Raw genomic sequence first — 20,268 nt, 5'->3', positions numbered from 1 at the left:
TTGATACCACAATGTATCTTCTTTCATGGGCTTCTTAACACCTTCTATCCCCAGCTCTGCTTTATTCTATATCCCTATTTTATTCCAATCATAAGCACATTTGCTGATCCTAATATGCACATGAGCTAAATAACTAAAAGGAAGAGAAACCACTTTCCCAACCCCTGTATGCATGCCCACTGAGCTATCACTTTGGCATCTCTAGAACCTTGCTTCACTCCTCTTTCTACCTAACTATGAACTATATTTTTATTCTACTTTATCCTTATAAATCTATTAAATATAGATTTATGAACGTATTAAACAACAATGAACTATCTTGACCTCTGCTTGATCCCAGACAGTGCCAGCAACTCAGGAATGTCCTCCAACACCTCAGGCCAGAGGTGCAACAAGAATAATTATCACTTTGACATTATTTTCCAACAACTGAACTGATTGTTGTCATCTGGGATCCCCCTCTAGTGGGATCCTCACCATCAGCCAGACAAGACCCTGCACAAAGGAAATATGATTGGCTCTGACATCCCAATAGACATCTTGGGACCCATTCTTTATTTGCTCTGTCTGGGAATGGACTTGAAAAGATCACTACCCACTGTCCCTGACACCTTGGACTTGGCATTTGTCTAATTCTTTCATTTCCACACCCTGACGTCCACTGTCCTTAAGATTCTAGCTATACATTGCATTCCTTCTGCAGGCTGTATATTAAAACCTTCAACTGGTGAGTCCTATCTTCTTCCTGGAAATTTGGTGGTATCCACAGTACCTAGGAATCTAAATTTTGACTTCATCCATGCATTATCTTAATATTTTAATCTGACTTGATTTTGCCATGTGTTACCTTCTTAATATTTTAGTCCAACTTCTAAAGAGTTGCTTTTTAAGACTACAACTCCCAAGATCTTCTAGACAGAATGGAGTTCTAGTCCATCCCCCCCCCCCACCAAATTTAGTAATGGATGTAGGATCCAATTTAACAGAAGATAGGACAAATCAAGTTCCTAAACCCATTGCCAAGTTACATATCAACATCATCCTGTTTTTATTATTATTATTATTATTATTATTATTATTATTAATCTTTATTTATATCTCACCTTTCTCCCAATGGGTACTCAAGCGGCTAACATCTATCCATACTAAATAGTTTTAAAAGACAATTAAATAAAAAGAATGTGGTAAAACAGAATTAAAATACAGCAAATACATTAAAATGGTCTTTAAAATGCATATCTCCCCAATCCCACCAATCCTCCCCAGAGCCTCCCCTTACCCTTCCTCAAAAGCCTGTTGACAGAGGAAAGTATTGGCTTTCATAAGCTCTTCCTGCTGACAGCAGAGAATTAAACCATACAAGTACTTTCTAGTTACATGAATAGTTAAACTAAGTCTGCACCAAAGCAAATAGTAAATAGTAGAGCATGTTTAAAAGTAATGAGGAGACTTCACGCTTTGTTAGTGATAGTCATTTCTTTTCCCAAAATCATAACTCCTCGGAAGAATGCATGATTAATAGCACATAATCCGGTCTCATGGATAGGTTGACATCTCTTTCTTACATTTTTTTTTGTTTTTCGTCACGCACAGAAGCTCTTTAACACATCTAGCACGCGTATAACAGGCTGAAATGACAGAGAGACAGACTTTCCCAGCATTGTGCTGTCAAAAGCATTGCTTCCTGTATTTTTGCCTGTCGTGCAGCTCATTAAAGACATAGAGATTTTGCTTCAACAAAAGATGGTGACTACTCTTCCATCGAACCTGGCAGCCATAACTACCAGTAATTATAGAGGGCGGGCAAGCAGGCAGATCGGGAGCAGAGTGTATAGGAAAGAAGTAGAATGAAGTGCAATCACTCCCAAAGAAAATAAGGGAAATGCTCCAACACAGCATGCCTGATCCAGGATTTTGAAGTCTGGTCTCTTTTGGACAAGACACAGTGGACAAGACTAACAGACTAAAGAAACCAGAGCATGCTAATGCTGTCATTGGCAGGTAGTCTGTGCAAACTGGAAATATTGGGAAAGTAGAGCTAGAATTGGAGATAGCTTTAATCTTTATATGGCATATACAAGATATGATGGAAGTAAATACCGCCTTAGAATATTAGGTTCCTATCTCAAAGCAAATGCATATAAGACGAGAGCAGAGAGAAGAAAGGAATATGGACTACTGTAGGAGGATTTTGAACTTTAATGAAGAAGTAACATGTTTCTTTACTTTTTTCAATTATCCCAGTATCTGTTGAATGGCAAGGCCATTAAACATTGTCGGTAAGCCAAAGTAGAACCAGACAGCTGAACTAAATAGGAGTTTGGTCTGATGCAATAGGCTTCATGTTAGGTTGTCCTTACCTGTAGCTGCCAGTGATCACAACTTCTCCATCAACCAGTACAAATTTCTCCTTCATGATCCCTGTGACCTCTTTATTCTCATGTCTGCTTCGGAACGTACAGCCATTGATGAATCGAACTCGCAGGTTCTACAAAGATGGATTAAGGGTTAAAGTAGAAAAGACTGTAGAAGTTTTCCTGCCCTGTTTCTCTGCTAAAGATCAAATATATAAACTCATGTTTATCAAGGCAAAAGATTTGTGCAATAGTTCATTATTAAACTTTTTTTGTATTATACTGTGTGTTCATTTTATGTGTCATTTTAGGCACTTTGTGTCATATGTAAGTTGCCTGAGTCCCTTCGGGGAGATGGAGGCAAGATACAAAAATAAAGTTGTTGTTGTTGTTGTTATTTGATACATAACAATATTGGTACACATCAAACAAGATCACTATGCTGGCTTTTGTATTTGATCACACATTGGGCACTTCTTACGTGTCAAGGACTGTGTGATGTATCTAAGTAGAGTGGCTTTTTGCAGCTGACGGATGGTAATTTTGTCAGCGCCAATTGTTTTTAAGTGCAGGCCAAGGTCTTTAGGCACTACATTCAGTGTGCCGATCACCACTGGGGCCATCTTTACTGGCTTGTGCCAGAGTCTTTGCAGTTCTATCTTTAAATCCTTATATCATGTAAGCTTTTCCAGTTGCTTCTCGTCAATCCTGCTGTCACCTGGGATTGCAACATCGACGATCCTTACTTGTTTTTTTCCCCATGATCATGAGGTTAGGAGTATTGTGCTCCAAAACTTTATCCATCTGAATTTGGAAGTCCCAGAGTAGTTTGACGTGTTGTTGTTGTTGTTGTTGTTGTTGTTATTATTATTATTGGAAACATAACAATATTAGTACACAGCTAACAAGATCACTATGTATTGGATCACACGTTGGGCAGTTTCCAAGTGTCTAGGACTGTGTGATGTATTGGCAAATAATACATGCAGATCCCAGTAGGATACATTATTATTATTGTTGTTATTATTATTATTATTTTGATGTGCATAAAAATGTTTTTGATGTATATGTTACTGTCCCAAACCAAATTCCAATATATCCTAAGAGAGCGAAATGACCAAAAACAAATTTTTAACATGTGGTATAAAAAAGTAGAGTGCTAAAAGCAGTTTTAGTGTGGAAAACATTTTTATCTTAATCTTTTCTATTAGCTGGTATCAGGATTTGTTTAAAGCACCACCATAGCAAATATAAAAAATAAAACCCCAGATAGCCTTTATTTATGCATTCCATTTTTATCCAATTTTTCCTCCATTTTGGTAATTGCCATCAAGTTGGCTTCGGCTTATGGAGTCCTTATAAATGAGAGAGCGCCAAGACACGCTGTCATGCCCAGCCTGACTCAGGGAGGTCGTGACTTCCTTGATTGAGTCTATCCACCTGTAATGTGGTCGTTCACTTTTCTTACTGCCTCCTGCTTATCCAAGCAGGATAATCTTTTCTAATGAGTCATGCTGTCTCATGATATAGCTAACATGCTCTATTTTATTCTCGTGACCACTCTAGAAGGTGGGTTAGATCTAATAAGCCATGACTAGTCCAAGGTTATATCAGTGAGCTCTTCAGCTTAATGGAGATGTGAACCTGGTTCTCCTCTGTCCTATTCTCACACTTTTTGTTTTTGTGTGTCTTCAAGCCATTTCTAACTTGCAATCTTCCTTGGCAAGATCTGTTCAGAGAGAATCTGCCTTTGTCTTCCTCTTAGAATAGAAGACTGGGACATGCTCAAGATCACCCCATGGGTTTCATAGCTGAGCAGGGATTCAAATCCTGGTCTCCTAGTGCTGAAGTCAACATTTAAACCTATCTGTGCACAAACACTCACAAATTTTCAAAATTTTGTTTTTGTTCCAAGCACACTTCCCTTGTGTAGGGACAAATTTGTTAAGAAAAGTATAAGGCCCTTCAAATCACCTCTGTGTGACGGACATTAAGGCAGGTTTTTTCAGCCATGATGAGGAACGAGAGAAGATGCTTTCTGCTGAGAATAATGTAGACAGGGACTCGGCGCCTGACTGCCGCATCATATAGGTCCAAGAGGATGTCAGGATCCGAAAAGATATCCATGACTACAGCAATAACCTGGAAAACAGTACACAGTTAGATTTATTGCCTATGTACCTAGGCAAAAGTCTGAGAATAATATTATTCACAACATTACATTTTCCTAAATCAACAATGAAGCATGTCAAATTCAGCCTGGGAAAATATGCAAATCAGATTTATGCAAACATCTTTACTGAAGTTGTATCCATCATGTTGTTGAGCCAAAAAAAAGGTTTTAAATTCAAATTAAGGCTGAAATCCTGTTGGTGGAATGGAATAAATTAAAACTAAATTATATGAGGGTCTGAGAGGGTGAGAGCTACCATTAAGACAATGGTGTGACTGGTTGGTAGTTGTGCCAGTTGAAGACAATCAGTGGCTGTTTTCTCAGCACTATCTGGCTGCCATTAATATAGGTATATTAATTATATATGTTAATGAAATTAACCATTATATATGCAGTGTTATACACCTCCTTGTTCAATGTTCATAAAAGCATGGAATAACACAGGCATGGGCAGACTTCGGTCCTCCAGGTTTTTTGGACTTCAACTCCCACAATTCCTAACAGCCAGTGAAGTTACTTATCAAATGTGAATATTCTTCAAAAGATAATCTTAAGATTCTTCAAACCTTATCTTAAGAAAGGTATTTCCCCTTTATTTTTGCAGAGAAGAGAATACTTCTTCTAAAACAGTGTCTGCTGTGCCATAGATACACTAAGAAACCTTTGGTATTCTAAATTACAGATTTAAAGCAATATAGATTTAATCAACAGAATCATAGAATATAGAGTTGGAAGAGACCACACGGGCCATCCAGCCCAACGCCCTGCAATGCAGGAAAAACACAATCAAAGTACCCCTGACAGATGGCCATCCAGCCAAAGAAAGAGCCTCCATCACATTCCAAGGTGTTTAGTTATGCTGTTGAATAGTTCTTAAAGTCAGGAAGTTGTTCCTAATTTTTAGGACAGTGGTTCTCAACCTTCCTAATGTCATGACCCTCATGTTGTGGTGATCCCCAACCATAACATTATTTTTGTTGCTATTTCATAACTGTAATTTTTCTGCTGTTATTAATCATAATGTAAATATCTGACTGGACCAAATTTGGCAAAAATACCCAATACATCCAAATTTGAATACTGGTGGGGTTGGGGGTGGGGGGTGGGGTTGATTTTGTCATTTGGGAGTTGTAGTTGCTGGGATTTATAGTTCACCTACAACCAAAGAGCATTCTGAACTCCACTAACGATGGAATTAAACAAAACTTGGCACAGAGATCTCTCGTGACCAACAGAAAATACTGGAAGGGTTTGGTGGGCATTGACCTTGAGTTTTAGAGTTGTAGTCCACCTACATCTAGACAGCACTGTGGCCTCAAGCAATGGTGGGTCTGGACCAAACTTGGCACCGATACTCAGTATGGCCAAATGTGAACATTGGAGGAGTTTGGGGAAAATAGACCTTGACATTGGGAGTTGCTGGGATTTACCTACACACAAAGAGCACTTTGAACCCAGCCCACAATGGATCTACATCAAACTTGGCATACTACTGACATGGCCAACATTGAATACTGTGGAGCTGGGGGCTGTTTTTGAATTCTGGGAGTTGTAGTTCACCAACAGCAAAAAGGAAGAGAAAGACAAGTGGAGAGATCTTCAGCCTTATCTGAAAAAGGGATTCCTATGTTTTTTCTTATGGTTTTTGGCGACCCCTCTGAAACCCCCTCGTGACCTCCCCAGGGGTTCTGACCCCCAGGTTGAGAAACACTGGTTTAGGAGGAATCTCTTTCCCTATAATTTGAACCCATTGATATTTAAAAGTGCAGTTTGATTGACAGCCAAATTTGTACGAGGAATGGCACTGAAATTGGGATGTAGGAAGACGGACATAGAAATGATGTGGGTGTGGTAGTGAAGGAAGAAATTTGTCCGCTTCCAGTCTCAAGTCAGTTTCCTATCTGTATATCCCTAGATGTGCTCTATTCCATTTCTTTATTAATCTTTTAAAACATATTTTAAAAATAGCAAGAAAATTCATATTAAGATAAGTATTTTTGAAATATTTTTGCACAAAATATTATCTTTGAAATTAGGCACCTGTAAATGTATTTGATTAGAAATCTGTATTTTAATATTCCTTTTGATACTTTTTTGAGCTGAGAACTGTACTGCAACATTTGAAGAGGTGCTATATCTGAAGGATCACAGTTTTTGATCTGCACATTAATTTGGGAGGAGAAAATCAGGGCGGTTTGCTTTGAAATGCCATCAGAACTAAATCCTTGAGCATCCCTCCCTCTGGGCAGAGGGCGGGTGAGTTGCCTGCAAAGCAGCAGTATGAAATCTGGATTTGAGAAAGTACTGATAATGCTGCACGTTTATGACATCCTGTATGCTTGCTACGGTGCCCTGTCCTAAATGCTAAATTTCATTATGTTACTTCAGGAAGTACAATACTTAGGGAAGTATCATAAATCTCCAGTCCACTGCCTTCTTAGGTAATTGATCTAGACAGAAATGTTCTCAGTTTTTCTCCATTTGACAAATGAGAAACACCCCCCCCCCCCCCAAAAAAGGCAGTTACTGTAGTTGAACAGGTCCTCAATATGTCTTGGTCAAATGAAACTACCAGAGACAGCATTTCTCCTCCAGCTCAAGGCTGTTTGCATGACTTGGAAGAGAAAGGTTTTAAGTTTTGACAAGACGTATTCTATTTCCCTTGAAAAAGGAGAGTTTTCTTATAACGTAGTCGGAATCATTTCTATACAGGCAGTCCCCAAGTTATAAACATCCGACTTACAAATGACTCATAGTTAAGAGCGAGGTGAAACAACAAGAAGTGAGAGAAATCTAGCCCTAGAAAGGGAAATTCACTCCTGAAAGAATTATCATGGGGAAAAGGTGTCTCCACTGAAGCTTTCTTGCCAACCCATGTTTCCACAACAAGACAATTTTCTCAAAATCTAATGATCACAGTTACACTTTAAAAATTATCTATCTGAACTTACATATTCAGCTTCAGAACAATCCCACAGAGCCTATCTTGTTCGTAACTTGGGGACTGTCTGTATGTGCAGCTATCTTTTTATGCCCAAACAACTGTTGTTATCCTCTCTATTGTGCAACACAAGATAGTCACAATTCAAGGGAATGAGCTTTCTCCAGAATGACTCCCTCTAACTGTGTTGGACTACAGTGACCATAAATCCCAGACAGGGTGGGTATGCAAAGATGGAAGGAGTTGGGTGTTGCACTGTTGACATTCAGCATATCTGGCCTGCACCATGTTGAAGAAGGTAATTTCCTAAATGAAGTCTACATTAGTGGTATCCAACCTTTGGTCCTCCAGATGTTTTGGACTTTAGTTCCCAGAATTCCTGACCATTGGAGAAGCAGGCCAAGGTTTCTGGAGTTAGGAGTCCCAAACATCTGGTGGGCCACAGGTTGGACACCACTAGTCCAAATGGTTTAACACTTTTCTCCAAATTCATCATGAGGGCTAGAAAGATGGCTCAGATAATTCCTTCAATAGTACCTTGTCAGCCTGTTGGATACTCCTGCGGACCAGCTCCTTGATGTATGGTGCTCCTTCTCCCGGTGGATGTGTGTAGACCTCTGCTCGTGTTATCCCTTTCCAAACATTGTTGCTTGGCCACCCCAGTTCCAGCTCTGGGGTTGGCTCATCTGATCGTCCTGGCCAGTAAGTGAAACTGGACTCATCACCACCATGGTTCAATTTCCCCAGTTCTACTAGTCCAGATGTTTCCCAGTCTTCTACTTTCACATCTGCTTTGAACTCCTGGAGTTCTGCATCTGACAGAAAAGGGCGTAACTTTTCCTGGATGAGGCTCTTCTTAAAGGCCTCCTCCCCTTCAGAAAGCAAGGCTTCAAGAGCCAGCCGTTGACCCTCGCAGTAATAAAATTCAGGGTTTGATTCTGTTATTTTCAGATATGGTTCCTCGCTTTCCAGACAACGGACCTGTGAACCAGCCATGGCCTTTGGTGGAAAGGCATGAAATCTTATATTGTCCCTGTAAACAAAACTCTTTCTATCCTCCTCCAGGAAATGGAAAGCCAAAAGAAACTGTTGCCGGCACCCTACTGAGATTTTACATCTCAAAAGTAAAGATTTTCATTAATGTAGATTTCTTTAATCCCAAGAGTCTTCCTAAGAAGGAAAATATCGCTGGCATCTGTTTGCATAAATTAGCCTATATCCTTTTCCCAGCCTACCACCTTAATTCCAAGAAGCAATTGGAAATGCCAACTGGCCAGAGGGAAAAGGGCAAGTGGATGAATGATCAGAAAATGCAAAATTATCACCCTAAAACTTACTCAGTGCATGGAGTTACGCTGGTAGTCACTTCATTTGCTGCAGATCAAAATGCTTGCCTGGGAACAGCCACAGGGGTTCAGTTCAAAGATACCATGAAGGATGTGCTACAGTTTAGCCTTCTCCTTATTGACACAAGCACCTTTTACATCCTTTCCCCAAGTGTCTTATGTCACATTGGAGCAACCTTATGGAGCACTGTAATGCTGAGCACAGGGATGGCACACAGTACACAGCCTTCCCACTCTTTTTGAATTGCCTAATGTTGACAAGACCTCTCAATATATGGCACTCGTCTTAACACTTCAGAAGTCTCTCCTCACAGGAATGCAGGAATCATTACAGGCAGCCTTGTATTCTCTAGCCCCCTTAAGATCCTAAATTTTAGCTTTTTAAATAGGTCATTCCGTATTTCACACTCCGGTGTCACCCTTAATCCATCACATTTAATCCTATGTGTGAAGTCTATGCCCAAAGGGATCTGACTATGTTACCCTTGTCTCTTAACACTTGCTGCTAGCATACAGACTCCTAAAATATGGAGGGAGCAAGAGCCCCCAAGTTATGAAACAAATACCTCAAATAAATACAGGGTTTTTTTAGAAATATAAAAGTTCTGGAGCTGGTGGACTAATTGCCTGTCACTCTAATATCCTCTCAACCCCTAATTTAAACCAAACCATTAACTTTGTTGGAGCACCTTGAAACTTAGGTTTGAAAGCCAACTCCTCTACCTGTAGCTTGTCTGTGTCTACACCACTGGGGATAATAATGGAATAATTCATTTGAAATCCAAAGTCTGAGTGAGAGGATCACACAGATCTCTTACTTGGGTTTTCTTACTTCTTTTAGACCCAACTTGTCTCTAGTTTCACATGAAATGTATGAACGGGAGAGCTCCTAACTTTTCTTTCATTGAGCAATTATTGGGCAGAGACTAAAGGAAATCAAAAGGATGGAAAATAGCACTCTTTCAATATTTCCATGGACAAAAAGATCTATGGCTGTGGAAATAAGATAATCCAGTTTTCTGGAGTGATTAGGAGAGAGCACCCTGAAGCAGACATCCTCCCATTTCTCGTGTTGGCTCCATAAAATAGTGCAGGAAGCAGCATAATATTATCTTGATTTTTCCATATAAAGACATATCATGAGGAGTTCCTTCTTTGATGTATTTTGCCAGTCCATCTACACCTCTTTATTTCCAGTCTCCAATAATTGTTTTTATATATAAAGAAATATCAAATAGATCCAGAAATCCAAAATGGTCTTCCCAGTAGTACATCTAGATGCTCAGTCTCTGTTCTTTGAATGCCAGGCATATTCCAAGATATGAACATCACAAGTACAAAAATATCAAAAAGAAGCAAAGGTTTTCTGGTCCCAGTTGTTAATTTTGAGAAAGAGTATTCTTTGGCTGTATCGATCAAGAGATCTAAATTATCAGCATTCCTGACCAGCTAAGACATGAAATATTTCAAATGTTCAGTGAAGAAACAATTGGGAAGTTCTCTGAGTTTATTTTAGTTTCTTTCACTGAATGAACAATGTGAAGCTCTCCACTAATGTGAATGGTATGCCAGCTTTTTGGCTGTAGAGAAAACAGGTCATTGCACAGTTGTAAATTCCCAGAATTCTCAGCCAATGACAGCAGAGCCTTTTTGTTTTTAGTATATGAAAATCTGCAGAGCTTTCCTTCTGATAAGAGATTTGCCTTCTAGAATCTTTCCCACTTTTATCCAAGTAGCATTTTGAGATTGTCCACTCTTCTTAATGAGCTTTAAACACCTGGTAGAAATCTCTCTCTTTTTCCATGTCAATCAGCCTTGCAGTTCAAATATGAGGTAACTTCAGAAATGAACACATCCACACTTGGATTATTGCTCCCTCCAACACCTTCCAGATCAATTGGAGGAGAAGCTTCTTTGAGGAATGATCATTTCAGCAAGGAGGCATCTGGATAAAGAGGACCGGCTTTCACAACTAGAAATGCACCCTTTGGTTGCAGAAACATTTACTTTTGTTTCTTGTCACAGCTCCTAAAGTGCACAGGAAAAAGAGAAACGGTTGAAAATTATTATTTCCTCCCTTTCTTGGGTTTATTTTAAGTGGATTTTTTTCTCTACGCCTCATCACACTTCAGGAAAAATCCACTTAAAATCTGGTTTCTGCCTCCTGCAGAATTCTGGGGTTTGTAGTTTAGGGATGAGCCTTTAACAGCCTCACTAAACTATAAAACCCAGAATTCTGCAGGAGGCAGAAACCAGATTTTAAGTGGACTTTTTTCTAGTGTGATGAAGTGAATGAGACTTAAGAAAATAGGGCTTTACAAGATTGTGATATGGACTGCTTAACTTTGTTACTTCCTTGAGAAACTGCCACTCCTGTTCAGTTCTCCAACCCCAGCATGCCAGGTAAGCTAGCTGCCTCCCTAGGAAATTGCTGATAAGATGACACACCCAGCTTCTTTGTTTACTACTCTACCTTTATGGTTGCCAGCTAGAAAACTGAACAAAAACCAGGAAGGAGAAGGGCTTTGAGATGCAGGGACTCACTTGGGTTAGCAGGGCAGGATGATGAAAAAGCAAAGGACTGGGGGAAAGGGGGGGGGGGAGTCCTGTAGGAAGATAATGAGTTTTATTAGTTAATTATTATTATACTATTACTCTGATAAAGAGTCTCAGAGCCCTTCCACATAGTCATATAAACCAGAATATCAAGGCAGAAAATCCCACCATATCTGCTTTGAACTGGGTTGTCTGAGTCCACACTGCCAGGTATTCCAGTTCAAAACAGATAATGTGGGATTTTATTCAGATGTGTGGAAGGGACATCAGATTAGGATAAGTGAGAGCTTCCAAAGTGCTGTGCTGCCTTTTGAGTTCAGAGCTCTCCATTGCAGCAAAAGCTTAAAGCAAAACTAGAATGAGTCTCTGATGTGTGAAATGTATATAATCTATCACCAGTGGGCACTGACTAGTGGGATTATTATTATTATTATTATTATTATTATTATTATTATCTGACACAAAAGCATAGTATGTCACAGCAAACGAGATCTATATGCTGGATTTCGCATCAAAAAATCACAAGTCGAACACTTCCCAAGTGTCTAGGACTGTGTGATGTATTTTCCGAATGATGCGTGCAGATTCAAGTAAGGTGGCCTTTTGCAGTTGACATATTGTGATTTTGTCGATGTTTATTGTTTCCAAATGCCGGCTGAGATCCTTTGGTACGGCATCCAGTGCGCCAATGACCACTGGGACCACCTGTACTGGTTTATGTCAGAGCCTTTGCAGTTCGATTTTGAGGTCTTGATAGCGGCTGAGTTTTTCCTGTTGTTTTTCCTCAATGCGGCATTATTATTATTATTATTATTATTATTAACTAATAAAGCTCATTATCCTCCTATAGGAGTTCCTCCCTTTTTGACCAGACCTTTCTTTGTTCATCCTTCACTTTCCACCTCAGTCTTGATTTAACAGTATGTCTTATGGAAGGGTTGTGGAAAGCCTAAATGTGCAAAAGAACCACGTGACATTCAGTTATCACAACTCTTACATTTCACTATTAATCAGGGATTTGGAATTAGGATAGGTTTTCTTTCTAAACCAACATTGGAGCAATCAAGGGATGGCCTGACCTGTGGGTTTTCAAAAAAGTAGATGTTTACATAATGCTGTGTCGGGACAGATGTACACGTATTATTAAAGAAAGGTAAAGGGCATTTTTAGCACATGCTCACTGGGAGATATTTTTAAGCTCTTGGCCTGAGCTTTTCCATTTAACCACCCACTCCTAGGGCCCATTCATACTACACAATAATAATTATAGTGCTGCATTCCATTCTAACTGCCATGGCAACATCCCGTGGAACCCTGGAATTTGCAGAGTAGGGAGGGATGTTTAGAATTCTGTTTCATAGAACCACAGTACCTCACCAAACTACATATCCCAGGACTCTGTAGGATGGAACTTTGGCACTTATAAGCACCTTAATTGTGTAGTGTGAAGAGGTTCCCTTACCTCCATTTTCCTTGTTTCCTTGTTAAAGAAAGAGAGTGAAATATAGTTGCAAGGTTTTCAGAAATGTATCAACAAATCCCTATCTAATTTTTACCTACCCTTATTTTACAAGTAATCCCATTTTCCTTCTAACCACACTTTTTCAGGACCAAGGCTAGATTGAGGTTCTGGAGTCATTCCAAAAACTACGCCCTTTCTTTACACATTTTGACATTAAATAAATGAATAAATGAGATATAGAAAGCATATAAAATGTTTTCCCCAAACCTTGACACAAGTGACATCAGAGTGTAGTCAAGATGGCAAAAGTTATCAATGAGGAAGAACACATAGGCTTGGAAAGGCTTCAGAAATTTGCTTTCCTGAGCCTACTGGGAAGAGCAAAATTCTTCCCCTCCTCCTCTCCCCACTTCTTTAGTAGTTGACTGCAATTACTTTTACACTTTGAACTCAGTTTACAGCAATTGAAGTAAGCTGGGAACAGAGGGGGAAAAGAAGAAAGAAGTTATTTTTTTTTAAGGGTGCGTCTCTGCCAAATTAGGAAAGTTGGAGGGCATGAGGCAGTGGCATCCTAATCTTCATGTGTAAACCCACTTCTATCTCTGAAGCTTCAGTAAGGGCCCTTCCACACAGTCATATAACCCAGAATATCAAGACAGAGAATCAACAATATCTGCTTTGAACTGGGTTATCTGAGTCCACACTGCCATATAATCCAGTTCAGTTTGGATTTTATACAACTGTGTGGAAGGGGCCTAAGATGCATCACTTGCTACCTAACAATTTCTGCTCATTGATAGAATCCATCTTCTCCAGCCGCCCTCTTTCAGCTCCATTCAGGCAAGACTGTGGATGAGGTTCATCTAGGGCCCTTCCACACAACCCTATATCCCAGAATATCAAGGCAGAAAACCCCACAATATCTGCTTTGAACTGGGTTATCTGAGTCCACACTCAGATAATGTGGGATTTCCTGCCTTGATATCCTGGGATATAGGGCTGTGTGGAAGGGCCCATAGAGCTCCTAAACTGAAAACTGGAGAGAGCTTCTGTATCTTTAATGGTTATCTAAAAGATGACATTTCGGCAGGTGTTGCTGGCTACCTTGGATGATGAGCAGCATCTGCTGAAATTATTTTTTCTGAACAACCATTGCAAGTATAGGACACCTTTCCGGTTTTCACTCTGGCAACCTTACATATCACCCTGGGGGAATCTGCCTGCTTCTTCCTTGAATTTCTGTCTGTCTATTAGAGGCACAGAAGTTCTTTCCAATTTATTTCTTCTTTTAGAAAAAGCGTGAATTCTACTGATCCCTTTGAGTGCTCATATAGAAATAGCAGTCATCACAGTGCCTTTCATGGTTACCTAGGTCACTGCCACAGGTTTTCTCCTTTACACATATATTAACAAGTCTTCTCTTTCTTTTACATACCACTTCTACTTCCTTGGTGTACACCAGTGGTTCCCAACCTTTTTTTTTTGACCAGGGACCACTTTAACCAAGGACCACTTGACCAGGGACTACTTGACTAGAGGCCACTTTGACCAGGGACCACTCAACCAGGACCACTTTGACCAAGGACTACATTGAACAGGGACTACTTGACTAGTGACCACTTTGACCAGGGACCACTCAACCAGGACCACTTTGACCAAGGACTACGTTGAACAGGGACTACTTGACTAGAGACCACTTTGACCAGGGACTATTTGACTGGAGACTACGTTGACCAGGGACTACTTGACTGGAGACCATGTTGACCAGGGATCACTTGACCAGGGACTACTTGACTGGAGACCCCCTTGACCAGGAACCACTTTGACCAAGGATCACTTGACCAGGAACTACTTGCCCAGAGACAATTTTGACCAGGGATCACTCTCCAATATTAATACCAGAAGCATTACGAATCAGTTTTTGGTTAACTTTAGATTTGGTTTGGGGTGCTGATTCAGAAAATTGCATTGGATAGGTCACATCGCCTGTAGTTTCTGATACAGAACATATGCCATGGTCAGCGACAGGGAAGGAGTGGCAGGCGGTGCGAAAGGTGCAGAAATAAATAAAATAAAATAAATAAATAAAATAAAGAGGAAGGCCCACTGGTGGTCCGCAGCCGGCAGGTTAAGAACCACTGACATAAAGGGAGCTTCTACTTATTATGATAGGTCAGGGATTAATGATGTCAGAAAGTGGAATTGGTTGAAAAGTGAAACTCAAGTTATTTCAGCATACAAATACATGTTGGCCACTGCAAAGCATAAATAATACACTATGTATCATTTTTAAATATGTGATAAAGCTAAGAGAGTGTTTGCATGCACTCAAAAAATAAAATAAATAAAGAGGAAGGAGGTTCGTGGACCAAATTTTCGACCTTGCGGCCTACTGGTTGTCTGCAGCCCACAGGTTAAGAACCACTGGTGTATACTCATCTTCATTCTACTCTTTGGGTCTGTAGCTAACTAATCTCTCATTTCAAAGAACCCAGGCTATCTACTCCACCCATTTGGATCATACTGATCACTCCATTCTTTGAAGTTTTTTCCCATCATGAAAACAGCAGATCCCAGCTGTTTTAATGGGGTCTGTTACCCTCCCACTGTAACCATGAGCTACCAAAGTTTTTAGTGCAGACTCTAGACCCCTTGCTGCTTCTGTTCACTCCAGTGTGCATTCCCCATTCTTACTTTGTTTGTTTCCACATACCTTGCTTAGAAGTTCCGGCTATGTATCCTCTTTCACTTCTCCAGTTCTGCTGTTTTCCCTGATGGAAAGAAGGCAAACGATCCAATGCTGGCTTCAGGAGCAAGCCAAGGGATGTCAGGGTCCTCTTTTCTTAGCTCTTATTTTCTTTCCCAGTAGACTTGTAGGATTTTCCCCCTAGCAGCTCTCCTTTCTGTGCCTGTTGCCAGGCGGAGAGGCAATGTGCAACTGGCTAATCCAGGAAGCCCAGGGGTTATTTGCAAAAGCACCTGTTAGAAGCTTGGCTGCCAAGGGACACCCTCCCCTGTAAGCAAATACTATAGTCTGCGGAGAGTAGTAATTAATCAGACAATTGCATACTGGGCAAAGGTAGGATAGGAGAGAGCAAGCAACCTGTTGGACCTCTTCATTGGGACCAGTAGACTATACCACTTTTTCTTTCTCTGTTTTCACAACCAAATAAATCTCTTAGATGCACACAGAACTCTGTCTGCATATTGTTTGACAGATTTCCTTTGGTGAAGGGATTGCTGACAGTTTTTACCCCCATATCTGCTGCTGCACCAAGTATGCTTGTTTCTCTCAAGGCTGCCCTATTGTTTGAAAGAACCTGTATCGTACCAGTACTGAAACCATAATGTTGCGTATCTGGAGAAAATGCACTTTGGCCCTGTTGAAAGTGTTTCTAGAATCAGGCCTACCATTTGATAGAGTGAGGCAGGGGAGGGGGCAGAAATAAACTGGAGAATAGAGTTGTGAGTGCCATGTGGCCTCCAGCATGATGTTGTACGTCAGAAGTGGTGTCAGATGCTTTCCCACTATCAATGTTGAAGTAAAATTCAGATGCAAGGCCAGTAGACATCTATATGCATCACAGGATGCATACCCTCCGATACTTTTGAAAAGATGTCACTTTGAGGAGAGGGGAAGTTTGCTTTCTGTTGCTCTGGAGATTAGGATACAGAGCAATGGATTCAAATTGCAGGAAAAGAGACTCCACCTAAACATTAGGAAGAACTTCCTGATGCTAAGAGCTGTTCAGCAGTGGATATTCTGCCTTGAAGTGTTAGGGAATCTCCTTCTTTGGAGGTTTTAAAGCTGAGATTGGATGAGCATCTGTTAAGAATGCTTTGATTATGCATGGGAGGGAGAAGTGGATAGTCCCTGTGGTCTCTCCCAACTCTATGATTCTACTTCACAGGTGAAAACTGGGAGACATGTATCCAATCTATTTTTTTAAATTTATCTCATAAATTTATATCCTGTCCTTCTCACCCGGGGGGGGGGGGGGGGGGGGAGAACGACGACTCAGGGCGGCTCACAACCGGCAGTCGTTAGATGCCAAACAAACAATAGTAATAAAATCACAATTAAAACATTAGTTCAAAACATCAAATTATAAACATCCATTTAAAATTAAACAAATCCAAATCCAATGTAATAATCCGAGGTCTGTCCCCTGTCAGTCACATAAGTCATGCACATTATTATCACTGTGTCTGCTGCTCCAATGCTTGGTCCCACAATCATGATTTAAGTGTTTTCCTAAAGGATAGGAGAGAGGAGGCTGTCCTGATTTCATTAGGGAGTGAGTTCCATAGATGGGAGGTCACCACCGAGAAGGCCCTGTCTCTCATCCCTGCCAATCGCACTTGCGAGGGCCTCCCCCCGAGGTGGATCATCGAGGGAGATTTGTTCGAACAAGTAAGCTGGGCCAAAATCGTCTAGGGCTTTATAGGCTAAAGTTAGCACTTTGAATCTACACAAGAGTGTGGTCGAGATGGCACAAGTTAATGATGAGGAAGAACACAGAAGCTAGAAGAGGCTGTAGCACAGTGGTTCTCAACCTGGGGGTCGGGACCCCTGGGGGGGTCGCGAGGGGGTGTCAGAGGGGTCACCAAACACCATCAGAAAACACAGTGTTTTTTGTTGGTCATGGGGGTTCTGTGTGGAATGTTTGGGCCAATTCTATTGTTGGTGAGGTTCAGAATGCTCTTTGATTGTAGATAAACTATAAATCCCAGAAAATACAACACCCAAATGTCAAGGTCTATTTCCCCCAAACTTCAACAGTGTTCATATTTGGGCATATTGAGTATCCGTGTCAAGTTTGGTCCAGATCCATCATTATTTGGGTGCACAGTGCTCTCTGGATGTAGGTGAACTACAACTACAAAATTCAAGGTCAATGTCCACCAGACCCTTCCAGTATTTTCTGCTGGTCATGGGAGTCCTGTGTGCCAAGGTCGGTTCAACTCCATCCTTGGTGGAGTTCAGAATCCTCTTTGCTTGTAGGTGAACTTTAAATCCCAGGAATTGCAACTCCAAAATGACAAAATGCACCCCCACCCCGAACCCACCAGTATTCAAATTTGGGCGTATCGGGTATTTGTGCTGTTTGGTCCACTGAATGAAAATACACCCTGCATATCAGATATTTACATTACGATTCATAACAGCAGCAAAATTACAGATATGAAGTAGCAACCCAAGTAATGTTATGGTTGGGGGTCACCACAACATGAGGAACTGTATTAAGGGGTTGCGGCATTAGTAAGGTTGAGAAACACTGCTGTAGCAGTTTACCTGAGCTGACCAGGAAGGACAAGATTTCACTCCTCTCCTGAGACAACTCAGTGCAAACTATCTGCACTTTGACCTCGGTTTGCAGCAGTTGAAAATCAAGGGGAGAAAGTTAATAAAAAGGAGGCAATTTTAAAAGCAGCTGAAAATGTGGGATGGGAAAGTATTAATTGGGACTGTTCCTGCCAAACTGGGACAACTGAAGGGCATGAGAATGTGGGCACCATTGTGTCTTTTCACTCAGGCAGCAAATTGCTTTGGGGTATCCTGATGTATCCATTATGACTGTATAGTTACTTCTCAAAAGTACCTGTTGACTACTTCCTGGGGTGCAATTTGTTATTAGTGACATAGCTCTCCTTCCTCCAAAAAAGTCTTTTGTGTACCCATAGAGACTTTACAGACTGAATGGAGAGAGATTGAGATTGTGTTCTCTCCTGGTTAATGCTCAACCAGCATTTTTTTAGGACAGCAAATCTATCTCCATCCTACCCAAGAGCTGCACTCCTATTCTGCCCCATTGTGCATTTTCAAAGATATGCGCTGAGAAAGACCTAGTCAGAATTTGAGGTAGGTAAAGGAAAAGGAAAAGTGTGGAGAAAAGAGATTATGACAGTAACAATTTATTCACGTATACTCTGTCTTTTGCCCCAAGATGGACTCTAGGCAGCTCAGAACAATTAAAACAAATTGAGAAAAAAAACATTTGCAAAGATATAATGAAAGCATTCAAGAGGTTGTTGTCAAAATGAAAATAAGCTATCCATGGAATTAAAGCAAATCCATAAAAGACAGTAGTAATAATCACATTGTCTTTCCAATGCTACTACATGCCTGTGAAACATAGACCATCTACAAACACCACTCTCAACCTCTGGAAAGATTCCATCAGTGTTACCATTAGTGTCTCTTGGAAAGACAAGCAAACAAATATCAGCTTTCTGGAAGAAGCAAAGACCACCAGCATAGAAGCATTTTTTTCATATAAGGAGTGACTTGAGAAATTGCAAGTCACTTCTGGTGTGAGAGAATTGGCTGTCTGCAAGGCTGTTGCCCAGGGGACACCCATATGTTTTACCTTGTGGGAGGCTTCTCTCATGTCCCTGCCTAAGAAGCTAGAGCTTACAGATGGGAACTCACCCCACTCTCCAGATTCAAACTGCTGATATTTTAGTCAGCAATCCTGCTGGCACAAGGGTTTAACTGGGAGCTCCTCAAAGCAACGATCATTTGCCATCAACTTCACTCAAATGGCGACGCTGTCCAAATGCCTGATCACCATCTCCCAAAACAGATAATTTACTCTCAGCTCAAGAACAGAAAACAGAATTTTGATAGACAACCAAAAAGATTTTAAGATGGGCTTAAAGCTAACCTTTAAAAATGGTATAAACACCAAGAAGTGGGAAGCCTGACATTTGAATGTTGTAACTGGAGGTCATCTGTTACCAACAGTACGATGGGTTTTTGAAAAGGCATGAATACAGGGTGAAAGGAAGAAACGTGCCAAGAGGAAGGCACATCGAGCAAACACTTGTGACTGCTTTCCACCTGGAAATCTATGTCCTCAGTGTGGAAGATCATGTGGATCCAGAATAGGTCTTCACAGTTACTTACAGACCCATCGCCAAACCTCTGCCTCTGGAAGACAATTGTATTTGGCCATGAGTGATTGCCGTTGATGGTGATGAGGATGATTAAAAACCCCTGCAGACAGTTCCTAAAAGCCTGTCAGAATAACATTCCTAACCTTCTAAGGATGTTTGAAAGCCTGGGAGAAACGATCAACACTGCAGAAATTAGCTCAATGCTATGGAATCATAGTTTGGTGAGGCATCAGTACTCAGATAGCGCAGGGTAAAGACTGTAAGACTACAACTCTCAGGATTCTATAGTACTGATCCAGGGCAATTAACGTGGTGTCAATTATTCCATAGTGCAGATACACCCCAAGAAACTCCTTTCCCAGGCTGACCCTGGACTCTGGAACTCCCTTTCCAAGGAGGCTTGAATGGCCCCTTTTCTGTTTTTCATAGCTTGAAAGACTGGGAACATAGATACTGAGTTAAGTACATGGAGGGAAGTATAGGCTTCATTTATCAATTTACTTATATCCTGACTAGGATCAGGAAATTCATGTGAG

The 20,268-nt window shown here is 40.8% G+C and overlaps 1 protein-coding gene across 1 annotated transcript in view; it reads right to left on the bottom strand.

The window, feature by feature from the left end:
• The window catches only part of FAM83E (family with sequence similarity 83 member E), a 40,217-nt gene extending 24,480 nt beyond the window's left edge, over nucleotides 1–15,737 (bottom strand). Inside the window, exons 1-4 of the mRNA XM_060780385.2 lie at nucleotides 15,546–15,737; nucleotides 8,006–10,842; nucleotides 4,329–4,496; nucleotides 2,361–2,488 (exon numbers count right to left, since the gene is read on the bottom strand). Of these exons, the coding sequence (XP_060636368.2) occupies nucleotides 2,361–2,488; nucleotides 4,329–4,496; nucleotides 8,006–8,464 (755 nt within the window). The 5' untranslated portion in view covers nucleotides 8,465–10,842; nucleotides 15,546–15,737. The remainder of the gene's footprint in view (nucleotides 1–2,360; nucleotides 2,489–4,328; nucleotides 4,497–8,005; nucleotides 10,843–15,545) is intronic.
• Nucleotides 15,738–20,268: the final 4,531 nt, after the last annotated feature.

This window comes from Anolis sagrei, chromosome 6 (genome assembly GCF_037176765.1).
Source record: "Anolis sagrei isolate rAnoSag1 chromosome 6, rAnoSag1.mat, whole genome shotgun sequence".
Taxonomy (NCBI): domain Eukaryota; kingdom Metazoa; phylum Chordata; class Lepidosauria; order Squamata; family Dactyloidae; genus Anolis; species Anolis sagrei.
Note: the sequence above shows the minus strand (reverse complement) of the source record. Positions and strands in the feature narration are given on the sequence as shown.